This window comes from Pteropus medius, unplaced genomic scaffold (genome assembly GCF_902729225.1).
Source record: "Pteropus medius unplaced genomic scaffold, Ma_sr-lr_union100, whole genome shotgun sequence".
NCBI classification, from domain to species: domain Eukaryota; kingdom Metazoa; phylum Chordata; class Mammalia; order Chiroptera; family Pteropodidae; genus Pteropus; species Pteropus medius.
The window spans coordinates 2,102,742-2,128,416 of record NW_024355008.1 but is presented as its reverse complement, the minus strand read 5'-3'; the positions used below and the strand labels follow the sequence as shown (position 1 = coordinate 2,128,416).

General features: G+C 34.5%; 1 protein-coding gene across 35 annotated transcripts in view; it reads left to right on the top strand.

Annotated features, from left to right (window-relative positions):
- Positions 1 to 25,675, top strand: part of ABI3BP (ABI family member 3 binding protein) — a 232,156-nt gene that overhangs the window by 128,831 nt on the left and 77,650 nt on the right. For 22 of the 35 annotated variants that reach the window (XM_039856992.1, XM_039856985.1, XM_039857009.1 and 19 more), the window contains 19 exons: positions 387 to 452; positions 1,621 to 1,695; positions 2,247 to 2,321; positions 3,206 to 3,280; positions 4,190 to 4,261; positions 5,074 to 5,148; positions 9,476 to 9,523; positions 10,181 to 10,261; positions 10,681 to 10,728; positions 12,762 to 12,809; positions 14,285 to 14,341; positions 15,154 to 15,270; positions 17,377 to 17,460; positions 19,404 to 19,463; positions 21,532 to 21,591; positions 22,412 to 22,495; positions 23,788 to 23,847; positions 24,660 to 24,743; positions 25,440 to 25,499. In XM_039856992.1, coding sequence (XP_039712926.1) covers positions 387 to 452; positions 1,621 to 1,695; positions 2,247 to 2,321; positions 3,206 to 3,280; positions 4,190 to 4,261; positions 5,074 to 5,148; positions 9,476 to 9,523; positions 10,181 to 10,261; positions 10,681 to 10,728; positions 12,762 to 12,809; positions 14,285 to 14,341; positions 15,154 to 15,270; positions 17,377 to 17,460; positions 19,404 to 19,463; positions 21,532 to 21,591; positions 22,412 to 22,495; positions 23,788 to 23,847; positions 24,660 to 24,743; positions 25,440 to 25,499 — 1,329 coding nt within the window. Of the gene's footprint in view, positions 1 to 386; positions 453 to 1,620; positions 1,696 to 2,246; positions 2,322 to 3,205; positions 3,281 to 4,189; positions 4,262 to 5,073; positions 5,149 to 9,475; positions 9,524 to 10,180; positions 10,262 to 10,680; positions 10,729 to 11,813; positions 11,877 to 11,991; positions 12,067 to 12,761; positions 12,810 to 14,284; positions 14,342 to 15,153; positions 15,271 to 17,376; positions 17,461 to 17,810; positions 17,871 to 18,123; positions 18,208 to 19,403; positions 19,464 to 21,531; positions 21,592 to 22,411; positions 22,496 to 23,787; positions 23,848 to 24,659; positions 24,744 to 25,439; positions 25,500 to 25,675 lie in introns of all 35 variants that reach the window. The other 13 variants (XM_039857002.1, XM_039857001.1, XM_039857005.1 and 10 more) reach the window with 11 other exon arrangements.

Here is a 25,675-nt window from a genome sequence, read left to right as displayed (position 1 = left end):
GAGCAAAGAGCCTCAGTGTGGCTGCCGTTTACTTTTTTGGAAATCTCTCCCCAAACTGCCATCTGACTTCATTCATGTTTATATTCTTTGAAGCTCTTTGATATAGAGTTGGCACTACTTCATTGTAAATATATAGCACTATGCTCACATCAGCCTAGAAGCCAGTGTCAGGGCTTGCTTGTATAAAGACCTGTAGTTCAGGGAAAAAGAGACTAGAGACAAGTCTCAATGACTGCTTGCACTATCACGTCAAGACCAGGAGCCTACAGCCAAAACTTACAAGCAACCACATAAAACTGTCCTCCTTCAGCCAGCATTAAAATATGTTATGAAATCTCTTAATCAAAATTAACATCTTCTCTGTTGTTTTACTTTTTCTTTTAAAGCAACTTATGATGTTTTCTCAAGTCCTACAACATCAGACGAGCCTGAAATATCAGAGCCACACACAGGTATACCCAGCCTCTCAATTCTTTCTTTGGATTCCAGGTGTTCCGACAATACTGCGCCTCCTTTTCCCCTTAATTTTTGCCGATTGAAAAAAAAAAAAGTGCTCTCTGGAGCTCTGCAGGAAAGAAATACCAATCTGTCAGGGAGAGGAATTCTACCACTCCTCCCATTGAGTGATTATTTCCTTACATCCACTAGTAAATAAGCTCAGACACATGTGGGAGATAAAGATCGATTTGGTTGTCACTGAGGCAAAGTAATGTAACGAGCTATCGCTCTATTGTTCAGAATTATTCTAGAAAGGTTTTAGAATCCTTGAAAGTTTTCTCTAGAGCAGTGGTTCTCAAGTGGGCGTGATTTCGCAATCTTCTCCCCCGCTCCACCTTGGGGCATTCGGGCAATGTTTTGAGACATTTTCAGTTGTCACGACTAGGGGAGGTGCTACTGACATCTAGTGAGTAGAGGCTAGGGTGCCTCTCAACTCCTACAAGGCACAGGATAGGCTCCCACAGCAAAGAATTATCCAGCCCTAAATGTCAATAGTGTTAAAGTGAAAAACCCTGCTCTAGAGCAATCATGTCATTCATTTTGTCTATAGACGTTCAGTTAGGTCTAAGTTTTGGCATTCACTTACTAATCCAGCTATAGTGAGTTTAACTCCATCTGATAGTTCTTTTAGAAATTGTTTATTAAGCACCTACTAAACTTGATACTGTAGAAGACTCAAAGTAAGACTGGTCTCTTCCAGACATACTTATATGTTTGATATTTTTTGTATGTGTAGCTTTATCTCAGTATTATTTGTGTCATGATAAATAAAAGCAAATAATTTTAAAAAGCAGAAAATAAGGAAAAAAATAAAATAGACTGCTAAGGGTGGATTCCATTAGTAGTTAGGAAACAGAAGAAGCTAGAAAAACCAACTGAAAATCAGTTGAATTAATGAGGCACTGTTTTATCATGATTTCTAATGTTTAAAGTATATATATTTTTCCTTAAGTGAACTCATCTTCAGCTTCTAATGAATCACTCATTTAAAAATGTTCAGCAATCTTTCAAGTGTTCTTGATATTTTTCCCCCACATGAGGCATAATTTATTACTCATGAGTTTGTATTTTATTCCTGGGGACTTCTACTGCTTTTATAAATGTTGACATTTATTCCAACAGCAACAAGTGATCCATTTCTGGAGTCTGTCCCACCTAAAACTTCTAGAACTCTTGAACGGCCAAGGGCAACACTGGGTAATGTTTTTAACAGAAAAATCATTCTTTGTTTTAACAGAAAATTCATGTGAATGCCTGTCTTCCAAATGACCGTTTCATTCCATCACATCTAATCATTTATTTCTTTCCTCTTGCTGAATACAAACACACACACGCTTTTTTTTTTTTTTCGTATAATGCAGACATCTTATGTTTCATCTGGGGTTCTTTTTTTCTTTAAACTGTAATAGATTATATATTTTTCCATCCTTAAAGAAATGAAAGGCTTTAGAAACTGCATGAACATTTTCATCATTCATATCATCCCATCTCATGTGTTTGTGGCCTGTATCACCTCTTTCATGCCTTGAGTTTGCTAGAGTCAACTACTAAACAATTATCATTCTCACCTTTTCCTTATTTTACATCATTATTTTACCCATCAGCTTTCCAGATTACATGCATTCGTCATCCTTAATCACATATTTGTAGCGTGTGCTTTGTAACACCATCTAAAAGCATGTTAAAACTCTTAAAATACCTCATTTTAACTGGAATTACTTGGTGGGATGGGGTGTTTGTGTTCTCAGCTCCAAGTGAAACACCATTTGTTCCTCAAAAACTGGACATCATTACCAGTCCTGAAATGCAACCTACAACACCTGGTAACTAATGATATTTGCATAGCTGTGTGCTTTAAAAGAATAGATAAAATGTATAAAAAGAATCAGTTATGTTGGCCTTTTCAGAATATTTTCAGTAGTAAACATTTCCCTTTGTTCTCTACCATGAAATTTTTCAAAGAACTGGGTTAACTATTATACTTAGCCTTGTGATTATTTTCAAAGAATTCTCATAATTTTGATGTCCATATATATTTTGAATGATTATTTTTTTGCTATACTCCTTTCGAATTTACCAGCCAGAAAATAGCAGAATTATAGATGATAGTAATTTTAAAATACATTCCCTTCTATTTAGCACATTTAGATACCATATACTGAGAGTATTTTTCTAAAGTAGTCTAAATATAAAGAGCACCAACTGGGCTTTACAGTCCTAAATGTAATGAAGAAAAATGGGTAAAAGAAAAGTAACATAAATTAAATTTATAATAGAAAATTATTGGAGTAATGAAGTTTATTAACTCATGGTGAGGTTAGTAATACGCTCCAGGATTAAAGAAGTTCTGAACTTTTCATTCTCTAAATCCCAAATATTTTACTTGTACTTCTCTCCTCCTATTTGGGAAATCATCTTTTGAGTTCTTAATTGTTTCATGTGTTCTTAAATTCCTCAATGGTGCTTACTTTGCAGTGCATTTAATCGAACAATGTATTTTCAATTCTCATATAGACACCTAATTTTTTTGGCCTGATCAACATTTATTTATTGAGCATCTAGTGTAAATAAAGCATAGTGCTAGGCATTCTAGGGATACAAATAAATAGAAAGCAGTTCTTGCACTCAAGAGGTTTATAAGTTTACATTTACAACCTGATTGATCCCTGAGAAATATTTATGAAAACTATTTTAAATCTTATTTCAGCTCCTCTACAAACTACATCTATCCCTTCCACACCTAAACGACGCCTCAAGCCCAAAACACAAAGAACCAAACCTGGTAAATAAATGTCTCTTTAAACTTTCAGGATGCTTAATTCCAAATAGATAATATCCATCTTCTTACTATAAAAAGAAGTGATATGATTCCATAGGTTGAAGTTTCTTTATAAAATTTGAAATTAACTAAAAATGAATAATTAATAATACAAAATAACAATCATTTCTAATAAGATTTTATTGAAAGTGATGTAAGCGATGTTCTTACACATGAATTTTGATATAAATCTAGAAACAAGTCCTGCTATCACAGCATGATAGAATGAGAAATATAATTTATATTTTTGGTATGCCATCTACATTTAAATGTTTATTCTTGCTTTTTGGTGCTTACTATGTTTTCAGTTTTGCCCAAGGGCAATGGCTGAGATGGAGAGAACATGACTCATTATTAGCTTTTCAATTGCTAATAATCTTAAAAAGATAGTACATCATAAACAATGAGAGAGCATAAGATTATATAATCCACTTGTGAGTCTATAATACTTATGTAGAAGGTCATAAAGAAAAGTAAGCATTGAGGATGCAAACTTCAAAATAGATGTAGTATTTGGACAGAGGAAAAAGGAGAGGAGAACAATGTATTTTAAGGCACAGGGTTTGGGTGGTAGAGGTAGCCTATCAATCTGGAAGTGATGAGCATCATTGTCAAATAATATTCTCAGAATCGTACTCAACAAGCTGGGTTTTGCTTATTCTGTTGCAGTATTTTTTAAAAGTTTTTCTCATCTATAATATTATGACTGAGTTTGAAAATTCTTTCCCCAAACTGTTAACTAATTGCCTACTTTGTAAACACTGACTACTAAATATGGCAGGCTTTTATAAAGGTCATTCAGTTCTTCTTTGGAGGATATCTCTTCATTGTCTCTAGGATATAGTAATATTTCTTTTTCCTTTCCATCACCAGGAAGAACCAAAAGTCCTGGAACTACTACATCTAAAATTTTTAAAAGTCCTGAACCTACATGGACAACACTGGGTAATGATATGTCTTTAGTAGATGTATTTACTTCATTTAATCATGGAAAATCCAGTACCTCAGCTTTCATGTAATGTCTAAGTCTCTATTCTAATTGGCTTATTCAACAATACTGAATATCTTATTCAGTACATCAACTCTGTGGCTTTCATGGTTTTGAATATCTGACCCTTTAGTTAATGGATCCAAACTCAGCATTGGACAACATCCTGTGGACAACAGCCTTGGAAAGATGTTAAACCACTGCTTCTTTCTCATTTTCTATCCAATCATTATATTCAAAGTTGGGTCTTATACATATCTCTCCATTTGTTTTTTTGCATAGCTCTCCCTCAAGTTCAACTTCAGACGTTATATCAAAAAATAACTTTCTATTACGGTGTTAGCAGAATTTCTTTATGCTGCAGATCATAGCATTATACCTACCAATGAATATTATTTTTAAAACACGGTTTTTTCTGGTGCTTAAAAACTTAGATGTAGCTGAGAAATATGAAATAAGGGTGTAAATGATTACACTGGTGTTTTTAAAGCGTAGATTAAAATCACTGTATAGTTTTTATAGTTATATAGCGGTAATGCTATTTCTGTTAAGTCAAATATACTCTAGAAATGTTTTCATAAACCAGATGAAAATTTATCACTGTATTTCCATTAAATCTTTCTCTGTGAAATATTCTTTTAATGAACGCTTTCCAAAATCTTCCAAGATGATGTGTTCATTTCACTTAAAGTATAGGTTTCCCTTTTGCGGTTTTAGACACTGAAATGCCTACATATTAATTTCTTGATTATTTTGTTTCTTTTTTCAGCTCCCAGTAAAATACAATTTATTTCTTTGAAACCAAAAGTCTCTCTCAGCCCAGAAGTGACACACATCAAACCTGGTAACTACCCTGAACTTTTTTTAATATTCCAAGACTAGGGTTGAAAAATTGTTTTATACCACTCTTCAGAGCAAGAATTTCTGATTTATATTTTAACATTTAATGCATTTTTCCATGAAAAGTGCAAAATGTTTTGAAATGGTTTCATAACCAGCCTTTCTGATATTTTTGCAGCATTGCTCTGAGCTGTGTGTGTAGAGGATCATTATGTTCATGACCATCACAGAGAAAACACAGAAAACGAACAATGTGAACGATTGAGGACTCCCTTGTCTAGGACTAGGAAATAGTTTCCAGTACCAAAGTTGACTGGAATTCTGATCACACTGAGCAATCACCCTTCATCTGGAAAAGGGAGAAATGTTTCCATCCCTCAAGAGCTCTGCCTTGTTTGGAGCTTCTCAGTCCTCAGGCTGTAAGACTAGAAAGGATTGTATCTCCCTGGTGCTCCATGATTTCTTTCTAAATAAGGGCTGATTTCTGACAAATGGCTTTTGTTTACATCTCAGGATATATTAATGGTGTTTTGCTCTTTTGCAGAGAGGGGTTACTCTGTGTAATTAAAAACAGAAAATTCCCTTTATAAGGATTACGAGACATATTGAATAACCAAATCTTTGTGTTTTCTATCCAGAATCTATACAGCAATAGTTTAAATGTTGACTTACAAGATTGTATATGGAAACTTTGTCACTATTCGTCATTTCCATCTAAATTTTAAACCCTTAGTTCTGAGAAAAATATATTTCTCACTATGATGTGCAATGGATTTTTCATTAATGCATGTTTACAAAGTAGGATTATTAAAGCAAGAGAGGTACTGCTTAAGTGGGCATGATTTATTTTTTGCAATTAAATGGGTAATGAAGAAAAACTGCTCAGAAAAAAATCTCATAACTCCCTTTAAAGAGAAAGTGATATTTCCAGGTGTAGGTATCACACTGAAGGAAATTAAGGATTAGGCAAAAGGAGTGTAGTTGACATTGACCATTAGTGAGGTCTCCAAGACAGAGAAATGGAATGAAGTAGTCTTATTCAGAGAGGTTATCTGGAGAAAGAAGCATAGCTGATAAAATTCAAGAGCCCTACAAGTTTAAATCAACGCTGACATCCATATGGGCATTTATTTAAAAATCATGCGTAGAGGACTTTGGAATAAAGTCGTAACTATTATATTTATAATGTATTTTGAATACAGGGCTATTACCAAGCAGATTGAGAAATATTACTATATGTTTGAGTTACTGAATTTAATATTTCTCCAATCTAATTATTTCTGTTATTACAAGATAAAATTTAAAACATCAAAAAATGTCTCCAAATGTTCATTATAATTTATACAAGATAAGTTACATTATTAATTTCAGCAGTTTCTAAAAAGGTTTCTAAGAGGAAATTCATTAATACAAATAAGAGTGAAAGGTATATTATTATTCTAAGGTGTTTGAGCAAAGAAGACTTCTTAATTTGACATTTCCTTTTAAAGTGTGGAAAATTATTTGGAAGCTTAATGAGTTTATATTCCTTTGATTTCTGCCATCTAATCATCTAAGAATATCCACATTTTTCCCCTAAGAGCAAGTAAGTACAAGCACTTCAGAATCTGCATCTAAATTTATGGCAGCTCAGGTTGACATTGAGTGGTCTGAGACAACACAAAGTAATGACAAGATGTCTGCAAACCATTGCTTGGGTTTTAGCTTTTTACATTTTATTTATTTTTACTTTAGGGTAGTCCACCATTACAGCTCTGCTGAAGACTTCTCTTTCTAGCCAAGGTTCAAGAGAGCAAATAAACCACCAAAAGCTTTTTGATTTGAGTGATTCATTGCCTTTCTCAGCCTTCTCCTCGTACTCTCCTTTTTTTTCCATTTCAATTTTCATGCAGGCTGATTTCCTTTGGTTTTCCTTTGTGGTTAAACTAATAAGTAAAAACCTACATTGGTTTTGGCTTGTTTTGTAAGCAGAATCTCGTGCTTTCTTGAAAATCCCAGCCATCTACCACGTCTCTACTTGTCTGCCTCATCCAATAAGAATTGTTTCCTTCATAGATAATCTTTAAGATTGTAATGACATTTGGCTCTTTAAGCTTTTAACAGACTGAAAAAGGGAGAGACCGCCAATTAATTACAGGTGCTTGTTTTACATAGTTCTCTGACATAGTGGAAGGAACTATAAATTGTTCTCTTCACTTGCTACAAATCCATGAGGGGGTTGTATTTTTCGCTGTTTTGTGCCGAGGTGAGTGGAATATTTACACACCACTCAGCATTTTAAAGGAACATTTTTGTACCTTTTTCTTTAAGATTAAGGATAACTCCTTGTCAAACAGAGGAAGTCTTGTTGGAGAGGTGTTTGCTTTTAATAAACACTGACTTTAATATTTTTATATGCAGATGAATTGGAAGCTTAATTGATTGGGGTCCATACTTATGTTGTCTCAGTCTGTCAGGAACTTGAAAATGCACATATTTTTTTATAAAATTTAAAAGGCAACATTCTTTAATCTTTCTAAAAGCTAAAAGATGCCATGAGTAGCAAGTTTTACATATTTTTTCACACTTGTAAATGGCAACTTTGTAGAAATTAAAACATAAATCACACCTCAAAATTTCAAAAGATTTTTTTGTTTGCTATTTTCAGATGTAGATTTTTTTGATATTTGTTATATTTAATGTATTAATATTATTTATTTCCCTTTCTCCTATAGAATCTGAGACATCCAGGCTCATTCCATCTGTCCCCTCCTCCACCCCCGCTGCCAATTTAAATGACACTGGAGGGCTTGTTATCCATCAGAATATTTAAATAACATTATTATTCTATTTTTTCAGCATTTCATGAAATCTGAGACTGCTTTTTGACTTCTGCTGATTTACTAACCAAAATGGACTAAATGTCATATGTAAACCAATTTGTTCACCAGCAATAGATGCAATAAATATGGAGAACAACATATGAACACTTGTGGCCCTTTTTAGACCCTGAGTTCAATTCCTATTTTTCATAAAAGAATATCATACCCAGTCAAGCTGAAAATTATCTAAAACTAACAGAGCTTAGACGTAGTTACAGGTGTGATGGCTCTGCTGCCTATTCCCACTTCCTTGGGTGAACCTGGCTGTTCCACATGAAAACAAAATGACAGATGAACAGGATACTTCAAGCAACTTCAGAGAGGTCACCCCGACCTCCCTTCAAAGTAGTATCCCTTCAAGCAGTAGGAGCAATTTTCAGAATATTGGGTAGTGTGGAAAATACCTAAAAATCTACAACAAAAATTAGAAATCTCAATTTTTATTGTGGCTTGTGAAGAGGATATGGAGTGTTGAGTTTTTCTGTCATTAACCCGATTGCTCATCAAAGAGCACTTTTTATACTAGAGGACAATTTGATTTCCATCTTAGATGGTGCCCTTCAGCATTGTCTTTGATAATACTGATTTTTATTGCAACCCCAGAATCTCAGACTCTACCATCACCATGGTCAATAGGTAATGGAGTTCCTTTAGTGAGTGAAAAAGAATTATCTTTCTTTCACATTTTCTACCTTTAACTTTGTCCTTAACTTTGGCTTTTTAAAAATTTATTAATTATCCATCAGATCTTTCTTTCAGCCATTTTTGCCAGAAGATAAACATTCTGCCTAAACTTGACTAAGTAGAGGTCCCGAGACAGCAATGAAAGCCATACTGATTTTGATTAGACACATTATTTATTGTCCCTCCTTATATTTCAGGAATGTGTCCTGAACTTCTTTAACCTGGTAATTTCCAGTGGAGGATCATGGCTTCCCTAGGACATATTTGTACTTTCACTTTTGGAGGTGTTTTTCTTACTTTCAAACTCCAACATTTGTAGGTTTTCTCAAAAATATTATGGTCTTTCCAGATCTAAATATCCTGATATGTCACTAGGAAATTCATTAAAAGATATAGAAAAACTAACCTCAATCTTTATAGCATTTTTCCTGCAAGAAAGCAAAAAATGTGTGTCATCTGCTGGTGTCATCTTAGCCAATTACCCATATTTTCCTTTTTAACATCAACTGTTGGTTACTTTATTGCATTCACATCTTCCAAATGAGACTCATTACCATTTTCCTTCCACTTCTCTTTCCAAATTGAACTGACTGGCTACATTTTTGTTCATTTTGTCTAAAAACTCAGGAATCTATTTAAATAAAAATAGAATTTCTTATGTAGGTAAAAGTTTCACCATTTATATTTTCTCAACTTAATAATTAAAAATCAAGTGTTTTTCTTATTTAAATAAATTTCATCATTTTCCCTTTGATTTTGATTCCTTCTCAATGATTTTTTATGCAGTCCTAGAACCTGGAACACTGGGAACCAAACCTTCAATGACAACATTAGGTAATACAGTTATCGAGTGAGTGACCTTGGCTTCCCCTTTTCCTGACTGCTGGTATCTTTATTAACAGATTCACATTAATGGATTAATTCATTAATGTCCATTTGTGTGTGTGTGTCCTTTGTTCTACCAGAGAGAAATTTTAAATCCCATAGTTTTATAAACTACGTCTCATTTTTAAAAAGTTGCCTTCTATAATTTCTGTATTCAAATTCAAAGCCTTTTAACACATCTCATTGATTTGCAAATTTTGTTTAATGCTAAGTGAAAAACTTTTGCTTTCAAACCTTAGGCCAAATAAATTTTAATTTGTATCTGTAGTGGCTTTTTAGAAGTAACTTTTCTCATGTTCCTTTTGAACATGCACCTTTAAAATTTTTATGAGACTCTTCTCTAAACTATGCAAAGTTCTGGGTTTTCCATCTCAAAATGGAAGAAGAATAGTTCTCTTGAACTGTGATTGTTTATAAATCTTCGACATAAAAAATTATTGAAGACCTTATTTAATTGGGTAAATAATGATAGAAAGTTGCAAAAAAGAAGAGTGCATATCCACAGTAAGTCAGAAGGCTAAGTGTGCTTCTAAGGTATATGTAACTTTGACTGTCAGTTTTTCGAGCTAATACTCTTGTATTAACTAGCTAATTTTCTTTCTTCAGCTCCACCAAAGACCAAACGACCAGGTCGCCGCCCCCGCCCTAAAACCACACCTAGTCCAGATGTGCCCAAGTCCAAACCTGGTAAATGTGATGTTCAAGGTTCTAATTAGCACAGAAAGGAGAATATGAAAGCTTCTGATATAGTAGCTACCTACTACCTGGAGCCAATATAATTGATTTTTATATTTGAGTATCTGTACTTTCCATATTTATGTTATATGAATATATATTTTTATTCGCAGGTACACACAGCAGTAAGCTACCCACTAAGTGGACTATTAAAGTAGGGCACCCTAAAAAATCTTACATAGGCTGCATATTCATGGCAGATGGGTTGTGGAAATGCAATAGGGAGAAGAGGGGTGAATGGGGAAAATAAAAGGGAAGATCACACCCTAAAAGAAAAGGACACAGCTTAAGTAAGGATTGAGGAGTAATGTTTCCTCCCTCAAGATGATGCCTCTTGATATAATGAGTGTTTTGGTATTTTGCTTCTATAGCTCTGGAACCTGCAACGGTACAGCCCGAGCTCTTGGTGCCCACAGTCGGTAATTCTACTCTCCTCCAGCTGCTTTCACGTTGTCACTTTTGCTTTTCCTACTCTCCTCCCAGGCATGAATGTAGCTGTACCACAATTTCGTTCTATGCTTCCACTCACGTTTCCTATCTGGGTCTGAAGAGCCTACAGATAGGAAATTTCTGGAAGAATCCTGTGTGCTTATTTAAGGGAGGTCTGTGGCCTTGGACACAACTTCCTGATTCTCCACAAACCCTCTGTCTTTTCCATCACATGTATCTTTGTGTTGAGAAAACCATCTACTCTTTCTCAGATAGGGACTTCTGTGCTCATCCTAGACTTGACAAATGGCAAAATTTTATTCCAGTGCCATGATTATCATTTCATTGCTTTATTCATTCAACTTGTAAGACTTTCTCTCTTTTAAAAAGCTGCATAAAATAATGGCTTCTTCAGCTTTCTTGTTTCTTTGAAGAATGTTTTTGAATATGTTTTGATAACTAGAAGCACAAATACTGTTCTTGGTCTAGGGTTCAATATAAAAGTACTATGGCCTTTGTAACTTGAGAACATTAAAAGTCTCAAGCTAGTTTTATTGGTTTTTGTACTAATGCTGTTTGATTATGATTATTTCATTATAAGTTCTCAGCATCCACAATAAATCTGTCACTCCTTTACTTTAGAAAACTCTAGAAATTAGTAGCCGTGTTACATTGCGTATAATTTCAAGTGTTATAGATTATTTTCCAGGTCTCCTACTAAGCAAGTTTCAATTTACTATTTTTATACTTTACATTACTATTTTTATACTTAAAAAAAACTATCAAGAAATAGACCTATTATACTTGTTACTTTTGAAGTATGTAGAAAAAAGTTTTATTATAGCTCTCATTACTTTTGCTCAAAATGCTCATCTTGAGTATTTCCTGAAAATTTTTCTTTTTGGAAAAATAAGTAGAAATGGCCATGTTTCTCACTCTTCCCATATTCTAGGAGTTAATTGTGTTGCATATTCACTGAATTTATATATCTTTGTTGAAGCATACATGTCCTTAATCCTGACAGTTACAGCTATGACTATTATGCTAATTTTTAATACCATACCTTTTTCTTTAGCATTAAAACCATCCAAAAGACCTAAAACCACACATAGACCAAATATACTTCAAACCCAGCCTGGTATCACTACTTACAGTGCCTTGATCTATAACAAGGAAATGGTATATAAGTAATATTAATCTTGACATTCAGAGCTACGCTATGACACTAATTATAGCACTTTTTTTTCCTTCAGATTCAAAACCACCAAAGCAATTACTTCATAAACCCCAAACCACAGCAAAACCAGATAAGCCACCAACTAAATCCAGTAAACATAATTTCCAGTGCCTTACTTTAAGAAGCATTGTCTTTGGGAATGTTGCTGAAAATGTTGACAATTTGTTATATAAAGCATAGATACCTGTACCGTGATTTTGTCCATTGTCTTCTCAAAATAGTCACACTGATGTTTTAATTGTTAAAAGGACAAATCACAGTGTGGGAAATTAGTAAATTTTACATCTATTAGTCTGACTATTTCATTTTCCTAAAAAATTTTTAGGCTTTGTTTTCTGAATTCGGGTTTGTAATGAGTAGAAGACTGGTTTTTCTCTATCTGGAATCTTTTTTGAACGTGATTTTAGCAGCCACCACTAGGCAGCACTCAGGAGGCTAACACTGTATTCTTTATAGGAACATAATCAGAGATTGGCATCTTCTAAAATACCTTATTGGCATTTTAGACAGTAGCTATTTACTAAGTGATTTCCTACCAAATAAGATATTTATACAACAGTTCTGAAAATTCAACTGTTTTGCAATTGAAATTTTCTCCTCAGGTTTCAATTAGTATAAAATTCAAGTTTAGTAAGAGAGAGCCTTTGATAAAATAAGCCTACCATGAAGGCAATTTATATTAATTCAGAATAAACCAGGTCTATTTCCCTTGAATTAAGCATCGGTAAGCACCTACAAGTTTATACTTTCTTTTAATATTTAACCTGTTTATTTTTTGTGATGCAGTCTTCGAGCCTGTTACATTTGAAACTGAAGCTCCCTCCATAACCATAGGTAATGATGGATGTCTTCCTTCCTGATCAGTGTTTCTCTCAGCTTCCTCTTCTCATCTCTATCATTATCTGTATTCTCTTGTGTAAACAATTATTCATCATCTCTTTTCATTCATTTCCAAAATTTGTTTACTGTTTTCAACAGGGCTTTTTTAACATTGTTAAGCATTCTTACATCTGCTGCTCAGTTTAAAATCTCTGAATGTTATTCTTTCTTTCATCACTTTCAGAGACGTTCAGATTGCTTGCAGCATTTGATGCTGTAGAGAGTCACATGTGCTCTCTTTATCCATCCTTCAAACCAGAAAATTTTTGAGATCTCTGATTTTATGTACATAATTTATGAATGTGAGATAGAAGCAATGAAAAAGTTAGCTGGGGCTCGAGACAATACATAATTGTCTTTTTCTTGAAAAATCTCTTCTTTTATTCCATACTGTCCAAACACAACTGAAATGAATGTCAATTTTTTGTTAACAAATTCGTCTTGTGACATTGAATTAGAAACAAAATAGGGATTCTCATTTCTCTGTTTGAAGGCAGTCAGCTCTGTGTATTGTTTTCATCCCATTTTCCTTGCTTTCTCCCTTTCTTCTGTACGCCATGTTTTCCATTAGTTCAGACGTTCCAGATGTGACTTAAATCATTTTGTGCTGTATGTCTTTGACAGTCAACAAAGGCAATCTCCATATGAGTTCTTTCAGGGTATTTGGTGATAAGATGTTTTAATGTTACATTTAATCCTCTGAATTTAATAAAACATAGAGACATTAATTATTTAAAACTAAAGAGTTATTATATCTTAATTTCATATCTACACATAAGTCATTTCAGAATACTATAAAATTATAAAAATCCTGTTTATCTAGATAAAAATTTGAATTATTACTTTTCAGACTTTTTTCTTAATCATCTCTGTTCCTCATTTCAATAATTATCTCCTAATTATCTATGTGAAATAAAGGAATAAATGAGAAGAAATAGTAGGAAAGAGTATCATAATATAGAGGAAAAGCACACATTCATCTTTTGCATGACTGTCACAGATCTCCAATAAACAGACTGATTAAGAAGATATTTTAAAAATCTCACGACCACCATTCCTCACAACAAATATTAATAATGGTGGTAGAAGCCTTTCAAATACTAACAGAAGCTTTCATGATAATTATTCAGAGTAATTTAAAATATATGTCAGTCAACTAAGATTTTTTGGAGCCAACTTTCCAATATAGTTGGAATCAAATAATTAAACAGAAAAAAAATTTTTCATTGGCCTCATAGGGATGCACAGTGCAAAGAGTATGGCTGTTTTTATGAGATAATGGATACCGGAGTACAGCCGGTATTACAGAGCAAACACTATTTTTCCAGAGTTCAGAAATGCTTTTTAAACATTACAGTGTTAAGAAGTTCATTTTCAAGATACATTTTTTCATTTTCTATGTTTCTGCTTACTGTATTGCTTTTTGTCAGTTTCTGCCACAGACATTGAACCTGTAACTTTGAGAACTGAGGCTTCCCGAACATTAGGTAATAACCTTTTTATGTCTTTAAGCAAGTGTGTTTTCTGCTCATTGTCCAGTCTATTCCATTATTCTCTTGGTCAAGAGCTTTTCTCTAAGACTTTTCTCATCAACCTCTCTTGTCACTCAACTAGATTCTTCATTTTGAATATAATGAAGATGTCTAAAACAAGTTAATTGGTTAGAATATAAGCCTGTTTACAGCTAGTGCAGAGCATCTATCTTCAATACTATCTAGCTTTATTAATGCTCTGCAGAGCCTGTGATTGTGTTTAGTGTTCTGTGGTAAAGCTGAATTTCAAACACAATTAGGAGTGTCTGCCCCCATATCATTATTTATAATGCTGTGGGCATCAACAGGAAGTTGTTTTAAGATATGCAGAGCATTTTTATTGCCTACCAAGGATTTGAAGAAATGAGCTGTGCTTATTCTAATAATATTTAAGAGGATGTATGCCTAAGTGAAGTAATTTCTAAGTGCAGTCTCCCAAAAGTAGGTGATCCTGGGTCTCTCTCTAAGATGACATGGACATGCTGTGCTTCTGACTTCTGTTGGGTCAGGATCATCTTTGAAATCTGACACTACCAAGAATAACAATGTTTTAAGATTATCAAAATAACATTATATAGTCTCTCTCTAAAGAACTGTCATTGGACCCCTCAAAACTTTTTTTTACATAGAGATGACAAAATTTTGAACTTAAGAGATAAATTTCTCAAAAAAATCTAACAAAAATTTTAGAAAACCTAGAGCCATGTATAATCCTTTTTTTAGTTTCTGGAGTAATAAGTTGACATTAACCAGTTTCCTTTCTTCAGCTTCAACAACATCAGAACAACCAAGAATACGTCATCCACGTCCCAAACCTTCGAAACGTCCCAAACGTCCCAAACACAAAACTACGCCAAGTCCAGAGGCACCTCAGATTGAATTAGGTAAATATGTGGTTCCTGGTGCCTGTGGAACCCCATCAGATGTGATACTGAGGTGGCAGTTTAACTTGCCACCTAATAACCCCTGCGACTTTTAAGGGTGGAGCACCAGGTCAGAAGTGCTCTAGTCAATACCTGTGACTTTCTCATGCAGCTTGGTATATTTTTGGTACCTGTGTATTTTATCTGCTTCTCTAACAATTGAATAACATTTTTCTCTTTGAATCTGGCTCAGCAAAAACTTATCTAGTTAAGTATCTACCATATTTAGTTCAATTTAATAACACATTTTATTAGCTTAGTTGAGAAAGGAAGCTGCTCCTGTGTGAAACTATTCATAAATAGATATAAAGGAATATGGGCCAAAGCAACATATTGAGTTTTATCTGCTATTAGGCACATAGTTAATTCTTAGAGAAGGAAAAGATCAATGGGCTGATAAGTATAATGTGAACCTTAAAATTTGTATAGTTTGTAGATTTGTTGGAAGGATGGGCATAAACGGAGACAGGAAGGTGCCATATGTGTGAGTGATGTCAGAAGGATAGGAATTAGAAGTGCAACCTGATTGTGAGAAAGAGAAAGGCAGTGTTTATTTAGCTGGAGCTCAAAAATTTTGCTCAGCGATGCTACCATTAGATGGGTCCATGAAGAAGACCTTAAATGCCTAACTTCAGTGATTGGATTTGAGCAAATTAGCTAAAGCATACTCTCCTAACCTCCCAGGCTCAGGCCTTTTCTATTCTGATAACAAAGATGCAATGACAAGTTTTGCGACTAAAGGATCCTCTGTATCTTTTTTATATGCCTTTATTTGAACAGAGGTCTTGGTCTTTTTCCAAAGTGGACTCTCAACAAAAAAGAGCATTATCTATTTTGGTTATTCATTACAGTGTCTGCTTAAATATAAATAAATCTCCTTAAATATATATAAATCTATCATGACCTAGAGCTTTGTTTTCCAACATTTTTTCTCATATATAGTTTCTTTCACATTATTTTCTCATCATTGTTAGCCACAGTGTTATTAGATACCTAAAGATTTTTCTAAGTATGGTTTTCTATTGTATTATCAAATAATACAAAAACAAGCAAAACTTACAATTAACCATGCGGAGATACTAAGGATATAACCATTTCATAAGAATGTTTGTACCATCACCTCAGAACTTAAAAATTTTTGCTTTTTGGCTGTAGAACCAATGCTACACTGGTAATCATTTTCAAGAGATTTTAATGACTTTTCTCATGTGTTAACATTTCTAGTTTTAATTACTTTTGATCATTTCTTGCTACCGACGTCAAACATTAATCCTGAGACATCTTCGGGTAATGATTCTTTATGTCCTTCAGCAAGTGCTTATTCCTATTCATGATCAGATTTATCTATGGTGCTATATAAATGACAATGTCATAATTTGTCATCTTATTGCGGTATTCATCTTCAAATATAAAAGGCTTTCTTTCTAACACAAATGTGTAAAGATTTAATTCAAGAATATGTTCCATATCTCAACTTGAAATTGCATCATGTGAGCTGAGTCTCTATTTGAACAGTACTGTTCGTGAGAGCTGAGGTCTAACAAATCTGTGATCATATATCCCTTATTTAGACCAATACAGTATCAATTATGATACCATGAAGTTTCTTAAAGAATCTCACTTTCTATATAGCAAGTCCTACATAACTTTTTTTACTTTGTTGATATTTCAGCAAATTTCGTATACTATATTCTAGTAAATAACCAAGTGTAAAATTTGCCTAAGCCTACTCATTTGAAATTGTAAGTGAATACTATAGGGCGATTTGAACTTCTCTCACACCACCATAGTTTTAGCAGTGATCTTAACCAGTTTTGGATTGGGGACACTTTCAAGAAAATCGGAGTTCCTCATCTTCATTTCTTAAACAGAATTTTAATCTCTGGAGAACTCTTAATTATAAAAGAAAACCTACTAGTATACTAAGGGAGAAAATTCCAAACCAAAGTAACAAAGTTCTCACTACTCAAACTCTGACAGATATTAGAAAATAGAGCCATGTTATATCATCCTATTCAATTTATAGAGCCATCAGAATTATATTAATACTAAATTTTTTTCCTTCAGCTCCAACAACAACAAAGAGACCCCGTCGTCCACGTCCCAAATCTAAAACCACACCCCATCCAGAAGTGCCTCAGACCATACTGGGTAAATATGCAGTTTCTGGTTTAAGGAATCCAAGCAGTCTACTCCAATAGAAACCCTAAATTCTATGCACATAATTGGTACACACCCTGTATATCTCTTAAGAATATAAGCTATTAGTTAGGAGAACAGATATCTGAGTACCTTGTGCTTCCTGTGTGGGAATCTTCTCCATCAACGATCATTTTATTTACTTATTGTTAGATTCTATTCATGTCTTAAAGATAAAGCTTGCTCAGTAAAGTAGTGAGCCTACACAATCAAGTCAACTTTTTTTTAATCCCTTCGGAATACCCATAATATTTCATGCATTCAGAAAAATCTCTTTGGTTTCTTTTATTACCTTTGATCAGTTCCTGCCACAATCTTTGAACCAGTTATTATTAAAACTGAGGCTCCAGGACCAACACTAGGTAATGACACATTATGCTTGTCTGCATCTGCTTTTCCTGCCCATTTCAGACCCATTTCATCACTATCACAACCACAGCTTCTCCCACTTCACAGGACTTTGGTGTCATCTTCTATTGTTATTCAATTATTTGTGAATATATTGAAGAGTATTAAAATAACTAATTTTTTAAGAGAGCCAAGTATAACAAGTACAATCCTATACACAGCTTCTGGAACTAAAAAACTCTCTATTAAACAGTTTTCTTCCTTTAGCTTCTAACATCCCTGAACAAATTCATCATCCATGTCTCGAACCTAAAAACACACCGAGTCCTGAAGCACCTCAGACCAAACTGGGTAAATTTGTAGATCCTGGATAAGGAATTGTGGCAGCTCATCCTAGTGGGGTCCAGAGAAAGTGAAGGGACAAGTCAGGGTCGGTGGCTGCTTCCACTCCAGAGTAGGCATGAGAACACAGCTGGAGAGGCCTTAGGTGACAGCTGAATTCCTTATACTTTGTAATTGGAATCTTCTCTCTAAATGTCTATTTAATTAACTTCTTATTTGATTCTACTATCCTTTAAATATTGAATGTGCATAGTGCTGAGACAACTACAGAACAAACATACGTTTGGGCAAATTGGAAATTATTTCTTGGTAATTATAAAAGTTGTGTAAATCATAGTAAGGATCTAAGGCCAGAGTTGGTAAACATTTTCTATAAAGGGCTAGATAGTAAATATTTGAGGCTTCGTGGGCCATATAATCTCTGTTGCATATTTTTCCTATTTATCTATCTATTTATTTATTTATTTATTAGTTTTTACAGCCATTTAAAACAGGAAAGAAAAATCATTCTTCATTCTCATGAGCTATTTGAAAACAATCCATGGGCAAGGTTTGGCCTATGGGCCATAGTTTATGGGGGAAGGTGGGTACAGAGAAGTACAGAAAGGAAGGACATGTGTGGAGGCCAGTGAGAGAAGGCAGAGGCTTCTCTGACTGATGGAGGCTGCCAGGCTTCAAAGTGTTGATCAGAGCATTTCACTGAGGTTGCTGCAGTTAAATGGGCCCATAGGGCCAGTTGAAAATGGATTTTGAATGTTGGACTTAGAAGTTTGAATTTCATGTAAGAATCATCAGTATCCATATGTGGTCAGGCTTTACAAGAGCACTGGACAGAGGAATGCCCTGCTGTACCTCAGACTGAATGGCTGCCTCTTACTTATCCTCTTCTCTTAAGTACCCATGCGATCTCTTTCCAAAGATGAGCTTTCAGCAAGATGATATGTTCTACTTCAGTACATTACTTAGACTAGGATTATCAAAGGGTGAGAAACTTCAGGGGCACGAAGTTATCTGAGTATAAAGACAGTCCCTACCAAGCGATAAATTGGTACCTGAGTGCAGAAATGCCATATCCCTCAGCTCAGAGGGTTAATAGTGTTTGCGTTATATTATAGATACATTATTACTTTGATAAAATTCTTTTTGAAGTGGATGTTCTAAGATTATATAAATATTTAACATTTTTTATTATTAATTTTGCTCAGTTCCTGCTATGGTCCTTAAACCAGTTACTCCTATAAAAGAGGATCCGGGGACAACATTTGGTAATGCCACTTTCTGACCTTCAGCAAGAACTTTTTTTGCTCATTGTCAAACCCATTCCATTCTATTGCCTTTCAGTTACATTCTTCATCTTCAACTGAACATGCATAAAACCAATCTCTTGTTCTTAAGAGAGCCATGCCTAAATCTAGTCTGGGATAGCTTCCCTCCCTGTAACTTGCTTTAATTTTTTTTCATACCACCTTAGTTTTTGGGTTAACTGGAGTTCTCTATTAAGGTAAATTTCATATATCTATTGGAGTGCCTGATCTTGATCTATCCTAACCAGATTTAATGGGGAAGTTTCTTTATACGTTCTTTGTACATCTACCATTTAAAAATCTGCTTGGTTTTTTGTTGTTTTGTTAATGTTTGGGTAATAAGGGTTTAGTAAATTGTTTAACAGATAATGTGATCAAAGCCAATAAGTTTAAATAGCAAGCCCCATCCTTAGGGTTAATCTTACTCCCCCTTACTCTCCACCATAGTTTAGAAATGATTCTTAACCTTTTAATGCAGTCAGGGAACTCTAGGATAATGTGATAAAAATACCAATCTTTACTCTCTGAGTTAATAACTTCATTTTTATGTCAATTTTGTCCCACCTCCGATATCTTCAGTAATAAAAGAAGATACAGTAGCATAGTAAGGATAAAATTTTTACACTAGAAATCTATATTTCCTGAAAATCTATCAAGATTTGGAAAACTTTTAAAAAAATTTAATCCCTGTAATTTGCAGAGCCATAAACTTTAAAATAACTAAAGGTTATCTATTTCCACTTTCAAAAATATCTCAGTGGACATATCATTCACTCAAAACCACTCCATATCTAAATGCACCTGAAAAATGTGAAGTCCTTGGTTTCAGGAGCCTTGTAGTCTATCACTGATTGAGAATGTCAACCCATATACCCCCTGGTGAAAGAATCATGAAGAGCCCTTACCCCTTCAGGAGTGGCCATTCCTGTTTGGAAGAGATATAGTCTTTCCTCTGAGTCATAGGAGACAAGTTTTACTTCTCATTCTGCAGGCTAGTTGAGCACAAAAACTATTCCTGCACAAAAAGCCTACAGAATGAGAACAAGCAGGATGTTTTTGCAAATTCAGGATTTCTCTTGGGCATGTAAACATTAAGTGTTAGATTAATTATATAAGTTCTCAAAGAAGTAAAAAAAATCTATGTGGGCTTCAGCAGAGCAGGGTCAGAATATGGGCCTTGATGTCACATCAGAATTTACACAGGTGGAAAGGCAAGAGTGAACAAAGACAAAAAAGTAAGATATGTGTAGAGACAACAGAGGGGCAGAGATCCTGCTTCTTCTAAGTATCAGTCAAAACATGTGTGTTGGCGATTCTGCATTTGGATGTAAAAATGGGAAGTCAAAGGAGGCTGATATCATTTTCATGGGCATCAGAAATCTCTTCTTTCCATTAGATAAAGTTTTCCCTGTACTAAGAGTTAATGGGTGGTAAACAGAGACCAAAAATAATGACTGTCTCATGAGATGAAGAAGTCCCTAACTATAGTTTGACCAAATCTTTAATTTCCCTTTGTATTAGTTTGCTAGAGCTTCCATAACAAAATAGCACAGAAGTGGTGGCTTAAATAACAGAAATCTATTTCCTACAATTCTGTAGGCCAGAAGTCTAAGATCAAGGTGCCAGTAGGTTTAATTTCTCCTGAGGCCTCTGTCCTTGGCTTTCAGACAGCCATCACCTTGCTATATCCTCACATGGCCTTACTCTGTGCATGAGTGTCTCTCATCTCTCTCCCTCTTTTTGTAAGGACATCAGTCTTATTGGGTCAAGGTCCCACCCTTAACACTTTATTTAACTTTAACTGACTCCTTAAAGGCCCTATCTTCAAAGAGAGGCACATTGAGAGTTAGGGCTTTAACATATAAATTTTAGGGAGACACAATTCAGTCTATAACTCCCTTCATCCAGAAATTTAAAAAAGGAAATTATTCTAGAGGTGATAGTATACTGGCAATATTCATTTTGAAGTGAATGTTGTAGCTCTTAATATATATATATATATATTTTTTAAAACTTTTATTTTATTCAGTTCCTGTTACAGAGCTTGAACCTGTTACTTTTACAACTGAGACCTTTGGGACAACATTAGGTAATGATCCTGTGCCATTCGCTGAGTGCTTTTGCTCTTTATTGTGTAGTCCATTCAGTCTCCATTCCCATAACATGGCTTTTCTTTATGAGAAAGCCACCATCATCCTCCACTGCCATTCAATCACTTCCTTCTAATTAAGAGTACTGATACCTCTTAAAAATGTTTGTTTGTTTTTACGAGAGCTGGCATGAGCTTAGCTTAAAACATTTACCTGCCATGTGGTGATTTAAGATTGTCATGTTATCTTGTGCTTCGTTGAGCAGTGCTCTATGTTAAAGCTGAGTTTCAAACAAATTGGGATCTATTTTTTATCTAGGCTGATCTGCAATAACAGCTACTCATGTTCCTTTGTACATAAAGTTTCTAGATTTTTTAAAAAGCTCTCTGCATGTTGTTTCTTTGTAGGTGCTTTAAGTAGTGATGTGTTTTATTACTAATTTGACAAATAAGGATTACCCAAATCTGAAATTTTAAATTATAAGCTTGTCCTTAGTGTGACCCTAACTTTTGTACCCCTTGTACCACGGTTGAGCATACCTTCTCAATCATTTATTCCCAATGAGAAAGTTCTATGAGTATCTGGTTATACATGCTAATCTTCATGTCTTGAATGAATGACTTCATTATATATGTGAGTTTGCTCTCAAAGTACCTCAGTGATTTTTTTAAAAAAAAGTCACATTGGCATAAAATGAGTAAAACTTTTAAACTACAGACAATTTCCTGAAACTCTAGGAAATCTAACAAGTTTTAGAAAAACCTCTCCTTAGTATCAAGAGCCATAAGCCTAGAGTAACACAAGACTTTTTTTCTTCAGCTACCAAAGCATCAAAAAGGCCCCATCGTCCACGTCCCAGACCTAAAACCACACCGAGCCCTCAAGTACCTCAGACCAAACCGGGTAAATGTGTGATTCCTAGTACCTTAGTGGGCACCCAAAGCAGTGCCAAACTCTTATTTTCTCTAAGCATTAGATCATGAGGCATAGTAATGTCTCTTCCGCTCATGTGTCAAGAATAGAACTGTGTGAGATACAGTGGGTGCCAGAATATTTTATTCTTTCTATAAGAGTCTTCTTCGATATGAATTTAGTATATTTCTTACTGTCAAATTCCATTCAAATCTTAAAACTTCTTTAGCAGAGCCAATATCTTCAGTTCAAGTAAATAAACAAATTGTAAGCCCCTTGCATGTTCCTGGACTAATATTGGCAACCATGGGTGATATGTCAACAGCGGGAGACCTATTTTATTTCTAAAACAGTGAAGTTGAGAACATGTCTGCATGATACAAACATTAAATATTGACTTTGCAAAGGAAAAGATCAAGGTGAATTGGCATTGGACCTATTATAGGATTTAAACAGATGGAGGGGAAAGTGAGCCAACAGAAGGACTGGACATGTGGATAGGGTGGGTGGTGGGTCAACCATAAAGGCAGTCCAGTCTGCCTAGAACAGACTGTCCTAAGCTGATCAAAATATGGCTGTTGATGATGCTGCATTTGCAAGAGTCCATCTGGACAGTTGAAAGAGGACTTTGAGGACCTGACCTGAGAGCTTAGGTGTGATATAGACATGAACTGTCTTTTCACTTTTTCTGGGCTTAAGCCAAGCATATGCTCTACTCAATATTACAGACTGAGTGACTGTCTTTATCCTGCTCTTTTATATGCCACGGCTTAGACAGAGGACTCAGCCTGTTTGCATAGATGAGTTCTTGGCAAGATCAACACAGTCTTCTTGAATGATTAATTTTTATATTGATTTCAAACTTACAAGCTGTCTATTTCTCCATGTTGACTTAAACATATTAAGTGATCATTTTCAGGTTCCATAGAAGTATAGGTTGATCAGATTTTTTAAGACAATTTCTTTTCTAAGTATATATTAGGTAAATGCATAAAAATATTTTCCAGTGCAGAATTTTCCATATCAGTTAGAATCTATTAGTTGAAACCTAGAACTTCATGTTGACTTTTTTACAATACTCAGGATAGTTCAAAGGCTAAGCCTAAGACTGACTGTGGTTATGACTTGTCCAGATCTTCAAAGAACAATCTACTCTTTTTCTCAGTTACTTTTCTCTCTTGTTTCTAAAGAAGGATTGATATACAAGTTAGATTTTGGGGGTGTAAATATTCTAACTTTTCATGTATTTTAAAATCTCTTTGGTTTACTGTATTTTGGGTCAGTTCCTGCTACAGTCCTTGAACCTGTCACTCTTAGACCTGAGGCCCCTGGAACAACATTAGGTAATGATACACTGTGTTTTCAACAAGGCTTATCCTGATTATTATAAAAACCAGAGTTTCATCTTGCTTTGTGTGATAGTAGTGTCATTCTTTGTGGCCATTCATTTACATTCTTCTTAAAATTATGAAAAGTGTTAAAACTAATTACTTGTTTTTAATAGAACCAGTCATGCATGAACCTACTTTAGGACATTCATGTGCCATGTAACCTATATGAAAATGTATCATGTCATTCTTTGTTTTCTTTATTCAGTGTTTGTAATCAAACTGGTTTTCAAACATATCATGGATCTCTACCTCTTATCTAGACACACAAAACCATTAGTAGCTATCATAGGGCCAAGAAGATTCATTTATTACACATCTACATTTCTGCCTTCTTTTCCTATTTGCATACTATTGTTTTGTTTCTATCTAGGTAGTAGTATGTTCTTATTTTAGTAGTTATTTAGAAAATATGCCAAAGCTTGAAATATTAAATTATAAATCTCAGATTTAGTATGACTGACCTTCACTACTATTCATTAAAATTTAGCTATGGTTCTTAACCTTTTTGATGCGTCATCAAGCTGCCTTATGAGAATTTACTTATAGTTACTGATCTTTATTTCTTTAGTTAAAAAGCGGTTTTTGTCTTCAAAAAATCTTCTATGATGAGAGAAGATATAAAAGGATTTTATGTGACAAAAATCTCAAACTAAAATAGTAAATGTCTAAGAAGTCGTAGAAAATCTAGTCATGTTTTCACCTTCAGTAGCTTCCAGAACTATAGATAATGTAGTTTGTAGTAATCGATAAATTTCTTCCTTCAGCTTCCAAACCATCGAAACGAACAGGCCGTCCACGTCCCAGACCAAAAACCACACCACGTCCAAAAACAACTGAGTCAGAACCAGGTAAACATATGCTCCTGGTTTAGAGTCCCAGCAGCCTAACCCAGTAGGGTCTCAAGAGTAATATTTGGAGCAGGAAAAGTTAAATTAAGAAGGAGTGGAACCTTGAAATTGCCATGGTACAAGGGTGAGTAGAAAGGTGGGAGGAATAAAATTAGAATGGTGGATGAAAATAGAGGCTAACCAGAGGAAAAAGTCTAACTGCAGCACTAGTATAGAGAATGTCTGATTCAAGGTCATAGTCAAAGCTTTTCTGGATCTAAATCGGTCCATGGACTCCCACGACGTTGATCCTTAGGTACCTGATAGACAAGTCGAGATTCAATCCAGTAGACATCAGCAAGCTCTTCTCTGCACATGAAGGCATGCTCTTTCTTTGATTAGAATGGAGGGAGACCCTGTTGGATTCATCAGGCTGAGGCCTCAATCTCTTTCCAAAGATATGTTTGTAGCAATACCTACACATTCCACTTTGACTTATTAGAATCAGATAATTGAAGAAGGAGGGATAAGGAAATAAACCTGGCTTAGGTATGGCCAAACTTTAGGAAATCAACCATTTACTTTTCTAGTTTAACAGTTTTTAAAAGTTGCTATATAGTCTAGAAACTATATTATACTAGTAAGATTCAATTTCTAGTAAATGTTTGAGTTTTATTTAAAACAAACATTTGGCTTATTTTTAATACTTTTGGTCAGTTCCTACTGCAGACTTTGAACCTATTACATTCAGGACTGAGGCTTGGGTGACAACACAAGGTAATAATGCATTGTGATCCTCAGTAAGTGCTTTTCTTTCACATTGTCAATCTCATTCCATCAACATCGTATCTACATGTACTTTTGCTTCTTAAGACTACATCATCATCCTCTATTTTCACTTCATTATATTCTTCATCCTAAAAGTATTGAAGATTCTAGTTCTTAAAACAAGT